Here is a 23,086-nt window from a genome sequence, read left to right on the forward strand (position 1 = left end):
GTAGTTCTCACGTTGATTCAGCACATTGTAGAAATAAGCAGGCAGTTTACAGTTTCAAAGGAAACATGATGGATGAGAACGTGCTTTTGTGAAAATAGCATGTTTTCTAAGAAAGCAATTTTACCATCAGTACCGTAAGTGCTGATGTAGCTTCATGATAATATCATGGGCATATTCTGTTTCACAAGGCAGACACTTCAAAAATGACTGGGTACACAATTTGCTAAGGCAAAAATGTGTCGCATAGAGTGAATCATTGTGCTTTTTATTGAAAACAGCACTTAAAAATGATTACTCTGTAAGACAAAATTGATTACTCAAACAAAGAATCATCTACACAAAGGGTGAACTACTATGGAAAGATTGGATTTAGGTCATGTTGTCCAATTTGTCCATTGAATATAAAGCATCAGAACAACATCTGTGCCCAGACCAGGGAACACTCGGTACAATCCAGTGTAATACTAAATACATTATACCTATACAACTCCCACAGTCAGCGTGGGTCCTTAAGGTACGTTTCTTATAAGAGACAAAGTCCTGGTCATAGATGGGTAAACCCTTGGACAGTGAAACATTGCAAGTTTCCTTAATTGTATCCAGCACTGCATTGGCAGCCATTTTGGTTTCTTAAACTCTGTCCGATATTGATTGGCCTCTGTGTTGCCATGTGCTAATTTCCTTGCTCGTGTTCCTCTAGTGGGAGGTTTTGGAACTGAAATGCACAAGTCTAGAATGCTGCTGGAAATAATTCCACTGCTTAGCTCACTGGGCTCTATCACTCTTTGAACCTTCACCATTATCTGTTGCTGGCAGGGTTTGATTCTGAAGAAATCAATGCATGGTGCACTCTTTCTGAAGCTGCTGCCCACCACAAACATTCCCCTTCTTCTGTGAGGCATGAAATATTGACAGCAAGCACAACTGATTGATGTTCATATGAATAATGGCAATTTTAGTCTTTTCTTTTTAATCACTTAAATGCAGTCTGCACACAGCAAATTGCTATTTTTTGCTCTGTGGTATTCCATCACAACAACTCTATGACATTAAAGGACTAAATACATTATTCAAAAAATATCCAAACTACATGGGATCCAGAGGTGCTTTGTTTAATTTAGGAAATGACTGACATGCCAATGAAAAGCATTTCATTGACCTAAATGTGCCTTCAGCACAGCCAAAGCTATTTTTTTACTGCATCACTCCCACGCACATCGTCCCTCAGATCCTACATTCTACTGCTGCACTTCTGGAGCACTCGCTGATGCCAAAGGTTCTTCTGCCCTACTTTGAATCACACAAGCTTAAATCTACAGCAGTGGAGCACGCGCAACTGCTATTGTACCAGCTCTCTATCTGAGCCTTTTGGAAGCTATACAGAATATTTGTGAAACCTCAGGGTACATTCTTTTCACTGCACCAGGAAACAGCATCAGATTTACAATTGACTTGGTGTTTGCAAGCTTTTTACATAATGATGCCAGTCCTTTTTGTGGTGTTTATACAGATTTCCCATGGTAGACTGTCTGTACACATTTCTCAGGCAAATACAGTGGTACAGTGGGAGCATGCAGACATAGGAAGGATGCTGTGCAAATAAAATTGACCACACAGTAAACATTTAAGTGTTAAATCGACTCTTACAGAGTGCACATGGTCCCTACTGGAGTCATATATAACAGTTGAGGTAACACTGGCCATTTAAACATGCAGGATAAGTAGCCCAGCTGATAAAAAGATAACACACCGTAAGCCTCTGTACATATAATTCAACACAGATTTTGGGGAATAAATAAACACATTCTGCTACATACTGCATGCTGCTCTGAGCTCATTCACCTTTTAAAGCATTCCTCTGCCTGATATTGTAGTGCTAAGTAGAGCGAGTGGATTTAAGACTCGTACAGAATATAAAAAACATCTTGCCTGCATGCACACAATAATGAATGCATCCTACATGCAACTGATGACTGCCTGCCCTCATTTTTTAATTCTTCATCTCTGCAGCAAAGTTTTTGTATTTATTTTATAATTAAAGACCATGTTCTCTTTCTGTCTGTCTAACACCACTATATAGTACATGGCCGCTCTCGAGAGTGACGTTCATTTGTTATGTACAGCCTCCCCTTGGCTGTCTGCATATACTGTACTATTCCATGTGTATGAGCATGGTGTCAAAATGGCTATCATAGCACACAAGGTTTTCCCCCTAAAATCAGAATTCTATTTATTGCAATAAGTGTGGTACTGCATTTAGTTTTCCAATTATTATCATCATTACTATGTATTATTATTGTTTATATTTGGGGGAAGAAGTTATAACTTCTTAGGGGGAAAGGTTCTTGGAATTGATTCCCAGGGCTGTGTTCAATCCTATTCAAGGCAATCAATAAATAAATATCAATGCATTTCTGCTATAGTACTACAATCAAAATAACTCATAAAGTACATAAAGGCATATCATGGAAATATATATGTGGCACTTGTAGAGAACAGAAAGTAATACAGAAAGGATATAACATAAAGTACTAGAACATAGTCCCATGGTAAACAAACAACCAGCTGGAAACAAGTGTATGTATAATGTGTAATCCTCTTTAATAAATAGACATAATGAAAACTATTCAAGTTCAAGATTTGTGGCAATCATGGTAGTAACATTCTCGTAACCAGCTACATACGCTTACATTATGCCAGTTTACAAATAATCATTCAGCATCTGCGACACTATAATTCCTAGATCTGGCACAAATATTTGCTTGGTTAGATTAAAAACTTTTTGCTTTCAATTTGATTTTGTCCTTAAATGACTCATAATTAATCATAAACATTTTTTGTTTTTATTCTCACCTACTCCTTCAAGTACAAAAGTACCTTTGCCAAACTATGATTGTGAAGAAAAACAAATCATATCATTTTTATTGTAAGCACAAAAATAATTTTAATTGTCAGCTAAAACTGATGACAAATGTGTTCAGATGTTGTGCCTGGTGCCATCAGCTGAATATATACTGTTTTCCCTTTCACAGAACTGTTTGCAGCTGATGCAGGCTTGCCATGCCCCTATCCCCCCAATGTTTTTGACAGAGCTGGAAAAATAGTAGTAGTAAAATAGTAATAAAATATGCTATCCTTTCAATTGGACACCTTTTATTTTTTATGGAATCTTTCTCTGTAGATCACTCCATGTAGCTCATTAAAGGAATGATACATGATGATAGTTTTTATATCTCATACTTTTTTTGTATACTAGAGTTTAATATACTGGAGTTGAATTGATTCCAGAAAAGTCCCAGATATTTGTGGTTCTGAGCACAGCACAGCATTACAAAGTGGCATGAAATCTTATCTTGGCATCATCACATCTATTCAGAAAGTGAGGTCATTTGTCTGTGTATGAAATCTGTTTCACTACTTCAGGTCTGGCACAGTTCTGGCCCGTGGGGCTGGGGTGTCACAGTGTTTCCCTGCTGATTAATTTCCTCTGTCTTTCTCTCCCTCTGTCTTACACAGATGCACACACACAGACACAGACACATGCACACACACCAGAACCTTACGAAAGATCAGAAGGCAAAATAATCCTTGCCTATAAACTCAATACACAATGAATGCTGTACAGTAAGTTCCTAACGGGTTCCAGGCTGCGGGTCTCCAGAGGCCTCTGGGCTCCTCTGATGCAGCAATGGATGAGTGTTTCGTGGTGACACAACGGGGCTGGTGAATGTGATAATGGAGCTTAACCGGCTCCAGCAGGTTGGGCTCAGCCAGTTGAGCACTGACAGTGAGGCTATTGGCAGCACCACTGTGACTTCCTGTTGCAGCCTGGACAGCAGCCCAAATGTGGCTAAACAGAGCGTAGTCCTCGTGATGGTTTGCTGCTGATTGAGCTCCTCTAAATCTGTGGGACAAATGTCTGCAGGCCAGTGTGCCAAGGTGATTGATGTGTGACCACCCCCTCTTTGGCACTTCAAGGAAAGGACTGGTACAGACATTGGTGGAAAGAATGTAGTAGCAAAATAATGAGGTCAATCTATGCCGTGGCAGAGCTGGTCATAGGAACCTCTTTATCCATATAGTACTCAGGAGCTTGTGAATCTGATTATGGTTAAATTACCTTTTTTTATGGGAATAATCAGTCAAACAAGCCATTAAGCAAGCCGCTAGCAGTCCAAGAACCTTTGAATAAATTGATCAACCGGTTCTACATATATCGGTGATATCACTCATCAATTTGCATCACTAAAATATTACAATGATTGAAATACATTTTTGTACCACCAACGCTTTAAGGCAGCTGAGAGGAGTTGTGGAATTTCCAGCATGGTGGAGCATTGAATTGCCATTAGGAGCAGGAAACAGAGTTGCAGTACTGTGCCCTCTTGTAGCTCTCCTTGGTGCATTCTGTTTAAGAGGTGGAAACAGTGCACAGTGTGTTCACTCTCACACATAAACCAATATGACAGGAACAGGCAGACTTTGTGAAATGTCATGATTCATGTTTCCACAAACCGCTTCATCCGAGCAAGAGACAGCCATTAAATCCCGTGTGATTCTGCTTCACAGTTCACATCCTGGGCCCATCCTGCTCATAAGCAGAATTTGTGCCACTAAACAACAGCTCCCCACCCCCATCAAAAACAATCATACTGCACACCATGACTTATCATTGTCCCTAGGCTTCATGTTGGTTAATGTATTGGGCAGGTTTTGATGACCCAATAACTAGGAATCTCATAAATGTTTTTGTCTTTCAGATACATGATGAATGTAACCTGGGAAGGCAGGGATTTGTCCTTCACAGAAGATGGGTATCAGGAAAATCCCAAGCTGGTAGTGATAGTTCTCAACAAGGAGAGGGAGTGGGAAAAGGTAAGATGTAACACACGTTCTGAAAAATAACCAGAATTGCATTTACTGCAAACAATCTATTTTTAGCAGTACTATGTTTTTATGTGCCATTGGGAGTAATTCTGTAATATTCTGGTCCACAAACTTGAAATTACCGGCCCTCCCATGCTGTCCATTTTACAGTATCCTAAGGGAGCCTGGATTGTGGCTCTACTGTAGCACGGATTGTCAGTGCTACATTTCTGTGCCTCAGCAGTGCATCCTTGTTGCATCAGTGTCAACCCTACTCATTGTCTCATTTGTACTACAAAAAATACACTGCACTCAGTCTCAATGCCACCATAGAGCAGAAGAAATCATCACATCTTGATCAGCAGTTTCATCATTTCTGAAGATACTGTAAGTGACCTAGTACTAGCCATGCCCAAACCATAACACCCCCACCACCATGTTTCACCAATGAGGGAGGGAATGGGAGGTGCTTTGGGTCTTGGGCAGTTCCTTTTGGCCTCCACACTCCACACCCAGTTTTTACAACTATCTAGTGGTTTGCACCTTGTAGTGTTGCTCCATAGGTCCTTCAGGCAAGCTGACATCCATAGTGAAACTGGAGTGTCAGAATGAGGCAAAGAATGAAAAGCATCAGGAAAAAATGCTTCTTTCAAATGCATTGTATGTCTAAGCCTACAAAATTACAATATATTGCGGTACATTGCATAATACATAAGAACTATTCAATTGCCGTGTCCAAATGCAGCCCACTGTAGATATACTCTTGGCCCTTATATTTACAGCCTAAGATAAACTTTGTTGCTAAGCAACTACTCTGCCAGCCAATACTACAAAATAAACAGTTGTCAATCATTGTTATCAATACGAAATGACAGGATCACAAAAAAGCAGCCCCCAATACTGGAAAATAACATGCTTTAAAAACTATTTCTATGCACTCCCGAAGGATGGTTATTTTCACACGCACTGTGATGATGAAGGGTTGTAACAAACATCACTTCATTCTCCTAATGATAAGTGAGCACACTAACAGATACATAGTTTAAGAAAAATAACCAAGCCTGAGAAAGATCACAAGTGAAAGATAATAAATAAGACAGCCATATTTGAAAGGCATTGCAAACAAATCACCATTTTCTATAACATGTAGCCAGAACTTCTAAATGGCATATAAACAGCCATACAGGTGCAGAAAGTATTACCTAAGAAGCAAATTATTGAATTACATCAACAGAGTAGCAGATAATCTTTTAGACTCAGCACCTCCTCATGTTTATTTTTTAATTTATTTTTGTTCCCTTACTATTTTCTCAGCACTTGTTCACTCACACTCACATACAATCAGTCATGTCACATGCCGTTACATTTTGACTCCTGCCTGGTAGCCACTGACCATTACTGAAGCTTCACTTTCACCGTGATCAGTAAAGGTGAGAGCTTCAAAGCTCAAACTGTTTTCATACAGTTTTGAATCCATGAGAAAGCTATTATGTAAATGAATTTAATTTTATTATGTAAATTGTGCCTGATGATGTTGATGATTATATTGTTTTAAAAAAAATTCTTGGTTGGGTGCATCGTTCTATCCGGGCTTTGTTTTTTCTCCTCTCCATGGTCTGCAGGGGAAAGAGACAACAGAAAATGTATCCATTAATAGCTCAGACATCAGTGCTATATTTATCAATGTGTAGGAAGCAAATCCTAGAACAATATCAAATGAATCCCCCTGTTCTCTGGATTATTTGGAACATAGTGTAGCTGCTAAGCAGGGACAGAAAATTCTACATACTTATCCTACTTTCAGGTATTGTAAGTGTAATTTCCCAGTCATTGTGAATGGAGTAGTTGGAATGCTCATGGGCAAGTGAGTTTGTAGAATTTTAACCAAAATATATTCTTTCTTATAATGCAGCAATCCTCAGACACTATATAGATATAGAATATGTCACCTCTTCTGGTGTTAAAACCATATACATTTAAAAAGCAGATTACTTCTTTTGGCTGCCACTAACATTGAATAATTTAGAAGAACCATTTGACAGTTGCATTGTTCTGGGAATCATAATGGGAGTGTAATGAAGTTCAGCTTGGTACTTGGTTGATATTAATCTGACAGACTCAATACATCAGCTTGAACTTTTAACTCTGAAAAACATACATTCAGAGAATTGGATATGACTTACTGCAGCTAAGGTGTACACTGACAAACCCTCAGACATTGTCATTGCAGCCCAGGGAGCCCTACACAGAGGCTCTTATGACTTACAGCGTTTCGTTCAAAGATTGCTTGGCTTAACAGTTAAGTCTTGAGTTTGAAACTAAGACTATGAGGCATGTATAATGACTCAAATTTAAGCATGTAAAGTATATGTGTTGTAAACCTTTTCTTAATTTGTCAGACTCATACATACATTCACCAAATATAAAGTAAAGCACATTTTTTATATGCGTGCCCAGTCACAGCTACAACAGACTTTGATCTTTGATCGGACTTTGAAATTTGGTTGGCTAGATGTAAGTTTGCAAGGATAAATGAATTCATCCCTCCAGAGAATTAAGAAAAGTCTTTACCCATTTGTAAGGTAGGCAAGCGCTTTGTTGGTAGGCAAGAGTTGTTACTGTAAACTAGCTAATTGCTAATTGTAATGTGTTGCTTTACTGTGTTGAAACCAACCAACATTTATTGTTAACTGTATACAAATATCTTTGATCAAGCTTATGCTGAGTTCTGCATTTGTTTGTGAAATTGGTAGCGTGGTCACATTGCGGAATGGATGTTTATATTTTCCTTATGGATTCATGGCAAGTTTGGCTAGAGTTAGTAATAGTTAGCTGATCTTATTATTTCTCAGATACCTAGTTAGTAGAAAGCAGGGGTAGGCTGCTTTGTTTATGGTGATTCAGTCAGTGAGTCTGCTGTCAGTCTTTCTGTCAGGTCACTGGTTCAAGAGTGCCCATCACTTGTGCAAATGTTACTTATAGTTTGTCTTTTTATGACCAAATAATGCCACCTGTGATCTGCATTTAAATGTAAAAATGATTGTTTATAATTCCAAACATAATGCAAGACCCCCCATCTTGATGCCAAGTCAGAGCCCCATCTTGATGCCAAGTCAGAGCCTATGACTGTGGGTGAATCCTTTTTATCTTGGTCATTTTGTCTACATGCACTGAACTGTGCTTACTCCTACTCTGAGTCAATATTGTGAGTTCTGACTGGAGCCATGATTTGACCAATGATATCCTAACTGACCTACTGGAATGGCCAGATATTGACTAGGATTAGAAATGGAAGTATGTTTCATACATCTAATCGTTTTCTTCAAGAATGCACTGGCTGTTCACTTACCAGTGACTACAAATGCAAAATTGGCTGAGGAGCAAAAATCAAGATTTTTGTTTTCCATGTAACCCTGAAAAAACAGAAGAATGAAGATGAAAGATGTGGTGTTGCCAACTCAAAACTATAAGCCACCAAGGTACCATACCACTTGAGCTAGAGGAAATGTGAAAATAAAGCAGTATTCATATGGAAGCAAGGGCGTGCTCGGCCATATAAATCAAATAGAAGAGCACACTCAGTGTCCGTAATCTACTTTGAAGCCGAACAAATGAGCATTCACTGATGTCACACAGCCACGAGTGAACCGAAATGAAGTGTCTGCCAAGCCGGTCCAAGATTTATGACAGGCTACTAAAATGTCAAATTGACCCTTCTCCAAGTTGTCTGCCAGCATTTTCTGTTGCTATTTTGGAACCACCAAACTGAACAATAGACGAGCATCTCCTCTTTGGAGGGTTATACTCCAGCTGTTGGACTGCACCACTTAAATGCAATAGCATCAGCATTCAGAAGCTACAGCTAGATTTAATTTCCCAAACTGGTTATGAAGGAGCTGGCCAGAGGACTGAGAATCACTTATTACAATGCAAATGAGAGAAGCAGTCAGTGAGCAGAAGCCAAATATCAAGCTGCAATGGGAGGCATATACTGCTAATTGAAACAGATGACGTTTAGGAGAGCACAGGTGTGTCATTGGGCAGTTACTCAATGCTGATGTAGCAGGTGGGAGGTGGCTGCGTGACCAAGAGGGGAATCATTGCCAGCTGATGACCTACTGTATGGAGACCAATACCAAGACTTTCATTGTCTCTGACTTTGATGTTGTGCTTTTTTTTATTGTTAGTGTATGGACCTGTTAGTGTTAGTGTATTATTAAATATGATAAGTATCATCCCAAATACAAGTATCACCCCAAATAGAACTTATAGTAAATGTTATTACCAATATTTATTAATCATACATTTTGGATGTAAAGGGATTAATTAATTAATCAATCCTTGATATGTGTGTGGATTACAGTTTTTGCCGTCAATCAGTTCTCAAAAGCTGTCCTCCACTCAAAGTTTGCCTTTAGAATGCAATTAATGTCCAAAAGCTGGGGAATATTAACCTGAGATTCTGAGTGTCGGTTGTGAAATAAATCTTGTCCCATCTGTTCCCGTAGTGATAGGGGATTGACAGGTAGATGAACAGCAACCCTTTGAATCAAGGACAGGCCGTGAGTTGTGGTAAAAAAAAATCCACCTGAAGCACAAAACCAAGCATTGACAATTAATATGTTTGAGTTATTGTGAGCAGTGCATGCTGGCACCATCGGGATACGCTTGCACTTGTGTTATACATACATGCCTTGAGAAGGTTTTAACCCCTGATTTTTTTCTTCATTTGGCTGCATCACAGTCAAGCTAAAATATATTGAAATGGAATTTGTGTTCTACTCCTATTTAAGCAACTCTTTATATTTTCAAAATTAAATTAAGTGTTTGCATATGTTCAAAACTATATTAACAATAAAAATGTCTTCATTGATAATTATTCAACTCCTTTGTGTTAACCTAAATTTGGCCAGATGTATTCCGTTTTCTTGTGATATTGCACTAAAAATGTTAACAAGGTCCCCCATGTTGATTTTGGATCAATCTGTATTCACTTGCATGCTTGTAGAATAAATATCACTGGCTTTGTAAGGTCTCACAGCTGATACAGCAGGTCATATCAGTTTCATGAACACATGTCATGAACTGTCATGAAAATCAAGGAACTGCCTGAAGAATATTGAGATGAAGTTGTTAATAGACAAACACATGTAGAAGGATGTAAATAGATTGGCAAAGCTTTGAGCCTTTGTAGGGGCACTGCTCTGGAAAAGAAACATGACACAACCCAGCCAATGCCACGATCAGGTCAATTTACCTAATTGAACTATCAGACAAGGAAAGCACCAACTGCCCAGCGACAACACCGACAGAGTTGCAGTGCTCATTAGCTGTAATGGGAGAAACTGTCCAGAGCTCAACAATCTCTTCAGTACTTCACAGATTTAGCCTCTTTTGGTAGAGTAGATAAATAGAATACACTTTTGAGACAATTTTCCAGAAGCCATGTGACCGACCCTGAGATCTTCTGGAAGAAAATGATGAGACTAAAAGTCTTTTTACTTAAAATAAAGCATTGTGTTTGATGAAACCAAAGAGCAATGTTTACTCAGATTTAATATGAATGCAACTTTGGCATCAAATCCTCTCCTCACTCCCTGTTTATAAGCCTGCTAAAATGATAACAGGGAGTGACCACTACAAACCCCAAAACCGCTTGAGCCAACAGAGCTTGACCTGGCTATGCTATCTGTCTGTGAATAGTAGAGCGCCCACTGTACAACTGGGCTGATATCCTACTTCATCTCCAGAGATTATGTGACAAAATGACTGGTTGACAAGTCAAATGACTGAAATGCATTTACTTATGATCTGATAAATATTAGCTATTTATTATATAGAAATATGTTATTTCACACAAAACAATTCAATAACTGCTGTTAACTTTTTGGGAGATATGCGTGTTATACAGTAGCTCCTTATGATTCGCATCCTTATGATAAGCTCTTACAGACATACGAGATAGACATGTAATGTTAGACATGACAGACATTTTATTTATGCCATAGGCCTTTCTATGCATCATTGACTTTGGGCGTGAATGCTTCGGTAAATGAGTAAGTAAAAAATTGTTGACTAAGAAATTGTGTTTATTCTGGTGATAAGAATAATAAAAAGAATAATTAAAGAATAATTTTGAAAGGAACCATTATTCCTCAGCATTTATGTCCTTTGAATTATATTTGCTATGATTCAATTTTGTAATTCAGCTCAAAAGAGGTTTTTCCAAAATTGAAGCTCTGTGACCATCTGCACAAAATTCACCTTCTATAACCTCCCTCTAGGTATCCATGATGGAGGAAAAATAGGATGGTAAAATATGTTGGAACCCACAGCGGTAAATTTATGTTTCACCAAGGGGTGCAGACAGGCTTTAATGTAACAACTCACCCGCTGTTCTCTCTATTGAGACTGCAGCAGGTGGAAGAATGCAAACTATTAAATGAAGATTGCCTTCTGAAGTTTAGTGTTCATTTGAGAGATTGGATGAAGGAAGGCATGACAGTCTTAATCAACTGAGACCAAGCTTTTCAGTGTGTTGTCTTTGAGAAAGGGGGCAGGAGGCCTTTCCTCTCCTGTTTTGTATGTCTTATGGGTATGAATCTGGTCTTAGTCAGCTGGCTATAACAAACCAGTGGCAAACTAATCTTGCTCTGCTTGTCAGAACCAAGGACTTCAGATCTGTTAGTTAAAAAACAAAGAGCTTGCAAAGCTCTCAAATACAGCGTATCCTAAATTCCTTAATACTGCCAGGCCAACATAAAAAAGATTCTCTTTAAAAATAAGGGGAAAAAATTCTTGAAGGAAGGGAGCAGGCACTGCCAGTTTTTTTCTATAGGAGCACATGTTGATGGGAGAGCTGTGCAATTGGAGAAAAGCTGACAATACAAATTGATACCCTCAGAAAATGGAAGTAAATGTGTTGATGTGACTAATCAACTTATATATTCAGTTCTCCAGTAATGTTCTCTGGGAATACACTCCACAGATATAGCCTTGAGGATTCATTACAGCATTGAACTGCTTATCAAGTGTTGTTCAAATAAAGAGGATGTTCAAATACAACACATTTGATATTCAATCACAAGATATTCAAACCCTACATGCCAGCCAGATCCCTCCGTTCTGCTACCTCAGGACGCCTAGCACCTCCCCCTCTTCGCACCTGCACTTCCAGAACACGTCTCCTGTCTGTTCTGGCCCCACGATGGTGGAATGACCTCCCTGTGGAGGTCAGAACAGCTGAGACTGTGACCCATTTCAAACGACGACTGAAGACCCACCTCTTCAGGCTGCACCTCTCCCCATCCCTCCCTTCCCCCCCTGTAAATGACTAAACTTAGGGTTGTAACTAGGCAGCTGTTTAATAGGTGACTTAGTTGATGCGCCAGTCTTAACGACTACTTGTATTTTTATTTGTTTTTATTTTTCCATAGATTGCGTTGTTGCCGTTCTCGTTGTTAGTGTTAATCAGTCTAACCACCAGGGTCCAGGTTGAACTATGCGGTTGTTCCCTGTACTTGGACCGGTACTTCTCTCTAGGGGTTTCGTCATACTTGTTCCTGGTTATGGTTATACACTTTGTTGTACGTCGCTCTGGATAAGAGCGTCTGCCAAATGCCTGTAATGTAATGTAATGTAACAACAATAGAGATAAAGATTGTCTAAAGAAAAGATTGTCTAAAGAAAATGTTCTTCATGAATCTAGGGTGCCTAGGATTTCACATCTACCGAGGAAGATTGCATTATCAGAATTCATAAGCAAATTACTCAGATTGCACAGACTGAGTCCAGATTGGTTTCAAATGAAAGGGATAGTCTGATTGCTTTTTAATATTCTTTGTACATCACTTGATCTCCCTGCTCTCAGTATGCCATGGAAAGGTGTAAGGTGCAGTGGTGGCATGTTGTTTTGTTGTGCAAATGAGTTTGGGGCCAGTGCTTCCTTCAAGAAGCTCCTTCTGGGGGGTCAGTGCTGGTCTACTTGTCAGCTCTGAGAGGAGGCTCTTGACATTGCACCTTAAATCTTAGCCTCACCAATGATTTTGATGCTATTGCCTGGGAATGTACTGGAATGTCAGCTCAGTCAAACTAATCCCTGTATCTCTCTGACCTCCTTGGGGCCTGCAGAAAATTGGCTTGGCGACTAAGCCATGGACTTTGCCTGCATGTTGTGCATCATAGCTGATATTTCTCCCTGTTCTTTTTATTTAAAAACAAACAACAAAAAAACATGAGTGTACAAAGCTAGTCAGTATACGTTCACAACCTTATATAAGCAAACGTTTCAAGGTTCTCATTCAAAAATCCTTCAATCAGTTTTGCACCTCCCCATGTATCTTGTGTAATGCGATTTGGAATGTGCAAATTCCCTTATGAAAAAATAATGTATTCAAAGACACCCAACATGTGAAGAGTACACATATAAACTATAAAAATAATCCCACTCATAAGGCCCGAATGAATGAATGAATGAATTTATTTGATGATTAAAAAACACATATAACACTGCACTGCAGTCATTACATACATTAAAAATCACCGAGGATGAAAACACAATAAAGCTCAAATGCTTATTTCCATTGTGGTCCTCTAGTATAACACTTAACACACCACAGAGCAGGGAAAGGTAACCTATGCTATTTCAAGACACATGTTTTGTTTTCACATGTGAAAATTGTAGTTCACATTTCAAAAATTCACTCAGGAATTTCTCGTGATTTCATATCACGTTTCGTTCTCGCATGTGTACATTTTCATTCACTTGTGAAAAAAATCACGTGAAAATGTTTAATTTTTTGTAATGGTTAATGGACATTAATACCATTAATACATGAAAATAATAACTGTAACAGCTTTTGGGACTATGTTCATGGCTGTGTGGGGGTATTTCATATGTTTTGATGTTTGGAAGGTTCAGTAAATTGCCCTTAACTAAGAAACTTCTGAAGTAATGTTGGCCAACATTTAATGGAAGACACTTACCTCTCACAGTGCAATAAATAATCATGTCAAAGGCTTGAATTTTACCTAAGGCAAACTTAGGCCCTTAAAAATTTAAAGAATAGGTTAGCTTCTTTCAAGAAACAATCATAGAAAGTACTTTTGTGATTAAAGAGGGCTGACTGGATCCAAGGGCCTTTAATCAATCTTGCCTTGTCTACTTTTCTTTTATTTTTTATGTGTATTTATTTTCTCTCAGGGTGGACAGTGAATAGGTTTGTCGCTACACTTTCTGGTAACAGGACAATGTTAGTTGTGGATGACTGCTACTGAAAAACAAAAGGAATTGCATATTTTAGAGTATTTACTGTTCTGTACTAAAGGACAGCACAAACTTATTTTCATTATATTCATAATTATAAGTCAACATTTTTAATCAACAAATTTATGAATAATTGTTTGTGACTTTTGTAATAGCCCTCACAGTGATTCCTTCAATCAATCAATCAATCAATCAAATTTTATTTGTATAGCATATTTTACAGCAGTTGTCACAATACGCTTTACAGACAACCCTGGCCTAAACCCCCACAGGAGCAAGCCTAAGGCAACAGTGGCAAGGAAAAACTCCCTGTGGCAGATGGGAAGAAACCTTGGAAGGAACCAGGCTCAAGGGCAAAACCCATCCTCCTCTGGTCGGCTCTGGGTGCCGACTGGTGACCAATATGTCAGTCAGTTTTATAAGGTTTATGATGTGGCTCAGATGATGGGTGGGGCCAGGTGGCGGTGATGGGGAACAGCAGGTGGCAACAGATGTGGGCAGGGTGGAGGCAATGACGAAAGAGGGGCTGGATCACAGAGGTGGGGGAGACCAGAGGTGGGGGAGATATTCCTTAAATATTGACTATGAAAATTAAATCCGGCCCAAAATTAAACTGCAGGTTATATATTTCTGGAAGTTTCCTATATAAAATACTGTTGAAACATATCTGTATTTTAGTCCAGTTACATATGTTTGTGACATAGTCTATGCTGTGCTATGTACCTGATGAAAGGTGTGCATCATATATCTTGCATTTTTCTTGTTCTAGTTTGATGAGATTCATTGATCAATACATTTCTTTTAAAGTAAGTGAATGATGCAAGCTAGGGCAGTTGACCTTCTCCTCCGTAAAGCCTCTCTGCTACAGCACAGCTGACTGGAGTAGGCAGATAGCGAACTCTGTAAGATGGCAGGATCCCTGGGCAAGTGCCTCTACGGTCTGTTAGTACAAGCTGCCTCCTCCTCTACAGCCTTAATCACAGAAGCCACAAATAATCCTTCTTAGAAAATTAGTCATATATTGTGTCTCTTAATGGATTTGTGATAGGAGCAATCTAGCCTGAGCTCTCCACTCTTGGCTTTAGAGCATAGAGCCATATTCCTCTCATATCTTCTCTAACAGAATGAGGAACAGTTCCTATGTGCTACTGATTTAATGTTTGTTGCCTGCAGGTGAGAGTGGTACAGGTAGAAGTATAGATTTGTGTAATCATCTCTCAAGTGAGATGTAGAAGGACAGAGGAGGAGGTTGAAAAGTGCGACCAGGAAATCTGAGCCATTAAATTGCCTCTGGACAGCAATGGGGCTGACAGAGCCAACAATTAAACTGCTTATTTCTGTGCCTGTGGTGACATGAAAACAGCCAGGTGTGCCATTTTGTACAATTTTCTTTTTGGTGCAGGTGAAATATGTAGGGTTGAAACCAATTAGTTCCATTTAGACATGCAGAATAAATTAACAACTTTCATTATGTCAAAATGACATTCAGTTCAGCTGAGAAATGTCTAACACAGACTAGAGGCATCCCGTTATGTTATGTCTACTATACACTTGGTTCCAGTTCCCAAATGTTCGAGCTGTCGGTGTGCATTTACCAGCTGTTATTCTTCACAGCATCTGGATAGAGGAAATGCTGAAAAACTACTCTGGATCCAATGACAGATTCCAGTTATATATACCTCCCTGAAGAACAATAGCTCTCTTTGGGGGGTGGGAGGTATAATTGTTGACGCTGTTTCTTTGGTTTAGTCTGACAAATTTAATAGGTGTAATTAATTAAATAAGTAATTAAACTGTACAGTACAATTCACCATGTCTTTATCAAGCCTCAAGACATTCATTCAATTTATTTGTCACCACTATCAGACTTGGTGTCTATGCTGCTGGAGCTGGAGGTGTGATTAGTATGTGCTTGCTACACCCACGGAAATGCTGGCTTGCTGAGGAGAGCTGGGGAGGTCAAGAGCTGGTCTGTTTTCCATGTGAATACATTACGTAGGGTACCATGGGACCTCATACAGCGCGGTCCATAAATATTTGGACAGTTATACAATTTTATGGGGTTTTTTTTCCCCTCTGTTCTACAGCACACTGGATTTGAAATGAAACTATGCATATGAGGTTGAAATGCAGTCTGTCTTTAATTGAAGGGTATTTACATCCACATCCTGTGATCCATATAATAATGTCAGCCCTTTATATACGTAGTCACCCCATTTGAGGGTGTCAACGCAAGTAAAGCAAGCCATCATGGGGTGGAAAAATTTCAATGAATCACTCAGAGACATAGCCAAAACATTCAGACAGTCATCGAATGCAAATTATTTGCAACCAAGTACTAAATATGATGACTTCATTTAAGACTATGTTAATCTCTCCAATTAGTTTTGGTCTCCTAAAATGGACTATGCATAAAAACAAGTGCAATTCCTACATATTTAAACCAATATGGATGTTATTACCAACATTTAATTCTGATAGATGACAGTCTTCACTTTAACCTCATGTTTATTACACTCACATACAATTTGGTGGAGTACAGAAACAAAAACTGTCAGTTGCACAGTGCATACCTGTCTACATGAGTGTTGACCCATAGATTCAGGCATTTATGTGAAAGTGAGCAGCTTAGGGAAACCCTCAGCCTATGACCCAGTGCCAAAAATCATGTAACACACATAAATTCCACAAACATACATACATGGTTGTTTTCTGATGCTGGGTGGCTTCCCTTCACTGTGAGCTTCATGTTGACCAAATGTGTGACTAACATGAGAAAGGTATGGAGCAATAAAATAGAAAGCTAGCCTGAAGATGCAGCCCAGCAGCATGTGGGATGAATGTAGCAGGCAGTGCTATGACTGATAAGAGGGCCTGCCTCACAGACCTGTGTAGGAGTCAGAATAGAATGCCAAGATTGGCGGGGGAGCACTGAGATGAGAGGTATGATGTCACTCACTGAAGGAGAAGGAAATGAAGCGCTGTCATCTGGAATGTCACTGGCGACATCATCTGTGGGCACGGGGAAGAGGCAAGGTGTGGTGACTCAGAGGAAGGACTCTGTAGTGGACCAGAGAACCACCCGAACATCTCCAGCAGGCAAAATCTCTTCAGTCACCCTTGTCAGCTGTCAATCTCCCATCAGAGATTTTAGGGAATCCAGAATTTTTTGGTGAACATTGACCATTAAAGCAGAGCATTCCTTGCAAGAGTTGTGATACAACATATTGCCAAGGGGCAGTCTGTAGAAGGGGAAGCCCTTTTTTCCCCAGAGCGAAGATATTCAGTCAGTGAGGTAAAAAAAAAACAAATGAGCTGTCTGAGAAAATGCTCAGTGATGTGTCAGGAAGTAGCAGCAGGTCCTGACACACAATTTCATCTGTTTGTGCCAAGGTGGAAAGAGTGAACCAGAACTTACATTCATCATTGACTGCACACAAAGGGCAAAATCAGCTCTCAATGCATCATTAGAATAGTCCGGAAAACATGCGCCATTCTGGTATATATTTAGTTGGAAATGGTACTGATACAACAAGACTTATTCCCAGGAGGAAAAAGTAAAATGAAAAATATCAAACCAAACGAAGCCAAATGTACCTGTTAAAAATGCAAAAAACTAAAGAATGGGGGTTTATGCACTGCAGCTGTACCATAATATCCCTCTCTATGTAGTTGTAAACAGACTGTTCTTATTGACATAGTCTGATCAATTTATGACCCTGTTTACTGATTTCTTTCCCATAGATATTAATGTTGATGTCCCTTTAGTCACTGTTCCTACTGAAACACTAGCCAGTTCCGTCTTTGTGACTGAAGTTCCTACCATCCGTGCCCCAATAATGAACCCTTTTTCAAAGTCTCTTGGATCTTTTCCTCTTGCCATCCAAAATCGAGGTCAACATGAATGCCACAGAGCATGGTAAGATGTTATTTGCTTAATTGTATCATGCAGAAGCATATGCATTTGTTATGTTTCTCCACTCATTTATTTGGTTTATCCTTTAATTTGAAACTCTGTAGTGTTAAGATGCAATACACATTGCTTTTGTTCAGTATGAGGACTGATCTCAGGCTTTTGATATACCTCCAGGCCCATCCCATAGCCCACAGACTTTATAGCAGCAATCTCCAAGAACCTTATGTATTTTGGTGTACCATTCCTTTCTGCCAGGGGTACTATTCAAGATCTTTTACTATTACATCATGTTACATTACATTCATTTAGCAGATGCATTCACTTTATTAATATGCGCAATAGTACCCGACCTGGAAAATAACAGTCTCTGACCAGTTACTATGGATACAGCATCACTAAAGCAACAAGTTAGTTAACTATTTTAACCAAGAACTGAAATAAAAATTAAAAGTACATAAAGATAATTATCTGTATATTATTCTCTATCTATATCAATAACAAGCTCTAAAAAGATAAATATAAAATGATAAAATATAGCCTAAAATCATACTATAACCTTAATTAGTACAAAAGGTAGAGATGCTTTGGGGTGGGGATTAGAGGGAACCATGATTCAGTCTGAAGAGGTTCAGATTGCACTTCATTTGCATTTCTCTCCTGTCTGGCTTTAGTATTTTATTGGACTCCAATGCCACATTTACACAATGAAAATATAAACCTATTAAAATGAGAGGTGTTTTTATATTTTTCTAGTTTTTTTTTTTTACTTCAAAAAGAATTGAGAACTGCTCACATTCAGAAGCCACAAATAGATCACTTGAAAAGTCTGGTTCCACAGGCAGTGTTTGAAATGATACCCAATGTACAGTAATTATGTTACTGGTTGAGGTGCACTGCTGTATAAATATTGTTAAATGCAAAAGTATTGGGACAGTTGTGTAAAATTGGTTTCCCCTGTACTAATCAAATTTGTATTTTCAAATCAAACAATGACATTCACATTGTCTGCATTTATTTCATGTGTTTTTTTTAAACAGGCATGAACTATATTACAACAATGCCATGCAATGAATCTGGTCATACTATTCCAAGTATTAGTATTTGGACAAAGTCATTTTTGACAAATTTAATGACCTGTAAGGCCAATATTTCATTCCATACCCCTTAAATCTGATGACTGCATTGAGTCTGCGACTCATGGACATCACTAGAATCATGATATGATCTTTTGATATACTCTGCCAAGCTTTTACCACTGCTCGTTTCAGCAGCTGTGCTCATGGTGGGGTTTCAAACTTCAGTTTCCTTTCGACCAAGTGAAAAGCATGTTCAGTGAGGTTTAAATCTGGTGACTAACTGGGCTAGACTGACTGGACGTCAACCACCTTCACCTTCTCTTGCTGTTTAGCACCTTGATTATGTCCACTGTATGCCTCGGGTGGTTTTCTTGCAGAGCATCAACAGGGCAGATACCCAGTGTCTTCTCTATGGGTCACAGACAGACAGTCATCAAATGCAAAGGATTTGCAGCCAAGTAATAAATATGATGAATTTATTTCAGATTATTTTAATTTGACTTTTTAATGCACTTTTATTCATTGTGAATATACAAGGCCTGGTTGTGATAAATCCCCTCATGCTTTATAGACCTCTCCGTTTGAAATTCCATTCCTGCATATTCATGTTCTTAATAAACTAGAACTTTTAGAGTAAGAATTTGAGCTCTGCTTTCTAAGGAGCTTTTCATTCATAGCTTTGTGTGAGTCACTGGATCCATTTAAATCACATCTTTTTAAAATAACCTGTTCTAATGCAAATGTTCTTTGTCAAAGGTGTCCAGAATTACCAGCTTGGAGGGTGAGGTATTCAGCATTTCTAAATTTTACACCGGAGGTCCAAAGGGTCCCAGTCTTCTCAATTCACCCATATGGAATACCAGAAATGCTAAGTGAAAATAATTAGCATACATGTTCATTCCAGGGAACGCAGTCTCACTGAAATAATTAATGAATTCATATTTCAGGGTGTTCCTGTTTGAAATCAAATGTTATATTATTTATAGGACCTATCACTTATGTGTGAAACCAGATTCATAAAATCAATTTAATTTAAGATTTTTTGATGCTGTTTTTATTTTTTCATGATAAGGGTGCCATTCTAAGGATTACAAATCAAAACGTGAAAATGTCAAAACAAATTTGACAAATAAAAAGTGAAAATTGACATGTTGATGTGAGCTGTGCCACTGGAAAATTGAGAAGGAAAGTATTACAAGTACTGTCTGGGACAATCAGAAACATACACTAACACTGAACTATTAAAAAAGTGAATTGTGACTTTAACATTGAAACTATCTGCTACTCTTACTATGAAGCACTTTTGATTTCTTCTCTTTGGTAGTCTCTTCCACATGCCCTAAAAGTAATTCAAGGCTCCTTCAAAATGATGAGCCCATGTACTGTATGATGATACTTTGTGCACAAGGGCACTTTTCAGACACTTGTCTGTGCTGCTGGAGGTTTCAAAGGATGATGGTCCTTGTGTTATTTTACGGATACATGTCTATAAAGTGCCCACAGATTATGCTTATCTTTGTTAAAAGGCACAGATGTAACAAAGCTGATGGGTTTGCAAATATGTAAATTGGTGGTATTACCGCACTTCACAAGTCTAATTGTGAGGAAAGCAGTGCAATTAAGCACTTGACTCATGTGCAGTGCCGTACAATGAAACTGAATTCTAAGGATTTTCACATATCAATAACAGTGTCTGACACAAAAGAAATTAGTATAAAGAGAAATCATGTGTTGACTCCGGTAACCAGAGTATGTGTTAAGCAGAAACTTTAAATTCAAATGCTTAATGTAAGCATCGTATGATTTTTAATTATTCAAAAGAATTATTCAAAAGAAAATTGAAATTGATTTTAATTAAACAACAAAAAAATTGTTGTGCTCTACCATAACTAAATTTATGGTATGAGGTCATTTCAGTTACTGCTTGCTCAGGTACTGCACTATACACAATTATTATACAGTACTAATGTACCTTATATGTTTAAAACATGTAAAACATAATTTCTGGTAGCAGCGAAGGATCTGATCCAAAATTTGTGTGTCATGTGAGTAAATCAATATACAAATTATGTATAATCATTTACTTATCGATAAATCTTACAGATTCATGTAGAATCTTCTTCAGGAAATCAATGCAAAATAATCAGGGAAGTACAAGAATGAAAAGGAATTATAAGCATTCAAAGCAAAATTAGAGGTTAAACTTGAGATGCCTTTTTCATATCTTTACAAATTTATGGCTGGAAGACTCTCTTAACCAAACCTAATCAGAATTATAGTAAGCACTGGGTTAGGGACTAAAATATAACACTTTTATATAATAGTTCTTGATTTGAGGGTGTATTTTAATGATGAGAAAGGGAAAAATTCCCAACAAATGGCCCTATTGACAATGAAAATACAAATGCACCTCAAAGTGGAATTACTTGTTTCATCTGATGCAGACTGAATATGCACCAGTTATGGTATTATGGTCTACAGTAAAACCATTTGTGTGAACACAGGCTGGGCAGTGCAAGGGAGGGTGCGTCTGTCGAGGCATTTGGCACCATAAAAGTTTGGTCTTGAATAATGTGTTTGCATTTAAGCGCAGACCAGGCTTTTACTCAAACTCTGACGCACTGTACTATTTGGTTGACAATATGAATGTGCCACACATACAAATGCATGAAGACATAACACAGACGTATTCAAGAAATATTTTATTATAATTTGAATCCTTGCCATGCAACCTATGTTCAGTTATGCAGTCCAAATTCAACTACACATCTTGGATGTGACATGGACCTCACAGAGAACATATGACAGGACTTTCATATTGACAGTGGCAGAGTTGCATGTAACAATTGTGATGGGGATTACAAGGGCAGATGTACAGAGTACACAAGAAAGCAGGGACTGCTAGGCTGCCAAGCTGTTTCCCTAGTAAGTGTACATTCAGCTTATAAAAATGTGTCTGAAATGAATGAAACTTAGTTAAAGTGGTGCAATAGTTTTGTTTATTTTAAATAGTGGTATTAAACAGAAATTGTCAGCAGAGAAACAAAAAAGGCTATGTCAAATTCAAACGAAATGTGCTGTTTTCTTTCCTGTCACAACCTGTTCACAAACGTGATGCCTGCCAATTTGAAACAGTCACGGCAACAGCACAATGGGGAGGCCGACTGGAGGTGATCTGATTGGCAATAATGAAGCCAATCCCCCACCAGAGCAACAGTTCATTTATTCTTATTGAACTAGCCTGTTTTACAGCTGGGCTGCAGTTGCACTAACGCCTGGAGTCATGAAATTACTGAAACTGAGTTGGACATGCCCTAATTTGACAGCGTTTTGAATTACCGCTAGCATTTGCAAATTGTGCCTTGAATGTGAAAATAGGGCCCAAAATCTTTAATGCTAGTTTTCTCAGAATTGTGTTTTGCAACAGCACTATATTCATATCTCCAGAGATATTTACTCAATCCTATAAAATGATACCTCATTTTGTAACTCAGAGGGGGGCCATAAAAAGATTTTAAAATATTATTTTGTAACATGTATCCAAAGTATGTTTGGTCACATATGGAATTACTAGTTTCTGAATGCAAATTTTCAAAAAAAATGTGAAAGTCCATGGGAATTTAAAATGTTGCCATAAATGAAATGTCAAAATATCAGCCCATAGCAGCATACATCACATCCCATTGGACATTACAATCACACGCACAAGATCATGATGTTAATTCTAACATTCTGCTATATGATCTGAATCACTTGCAAACACAAAACAAAATGAACCTTTTTGTATTTTTTAATATTTCAGAATTCATATGGTTTAATTTACAATTTGTAGCACTGCGTGCAAAAACAAAAATAATCAAAAAAGTACTTTCGAATTCTGTTTTGTTGATTGGTGTTCTTGATCGTAATTGAATCTCTGTCAGTGCTAATCTACATGTTCCATCTGCTTTAGAATGGTTTTGT

The 23,086-nt window shown here is 38.3% G+C and overlaps 1 protein-coding gene across 1 annotated transcript in view; it reads left to right on the forward strand.

Moving 5' to 3' along the window:
- Positions 1 to 23,086, forward strand: part of LOC118221120 (glutamate receptor ionotropic, NMDA 2A-like) — a 118,479-nt gene that overhangs the window by 66,790 nt on the left and 28,603 nt on the right. The window contains exon 4 of the mRNA XM_035405854.1: positions 4,761 to 4,875. Coding sequence (XP_035261745.1) covers positions 4,761 to 4,875 — 115 coding nt within the window. The remainder of the gene's footprint in view (positions 1 to 4,760; positions 4,876 to 23,086) is intronic.

Source organism: Anguilla anguilla, chromosome 2 (genome assembly GCF_013347855.1).
Source record: "Anguilla anguilla isolate fAngAng1 chromosome 2, fAngAng1.pri, whole genome shotgun sequence".
NCBI lineage: Eukaryota > Metazoa > Chordata > Actinopteri > Anguilliformes > Anguillidae > Anguilla > Anguilla anguilla.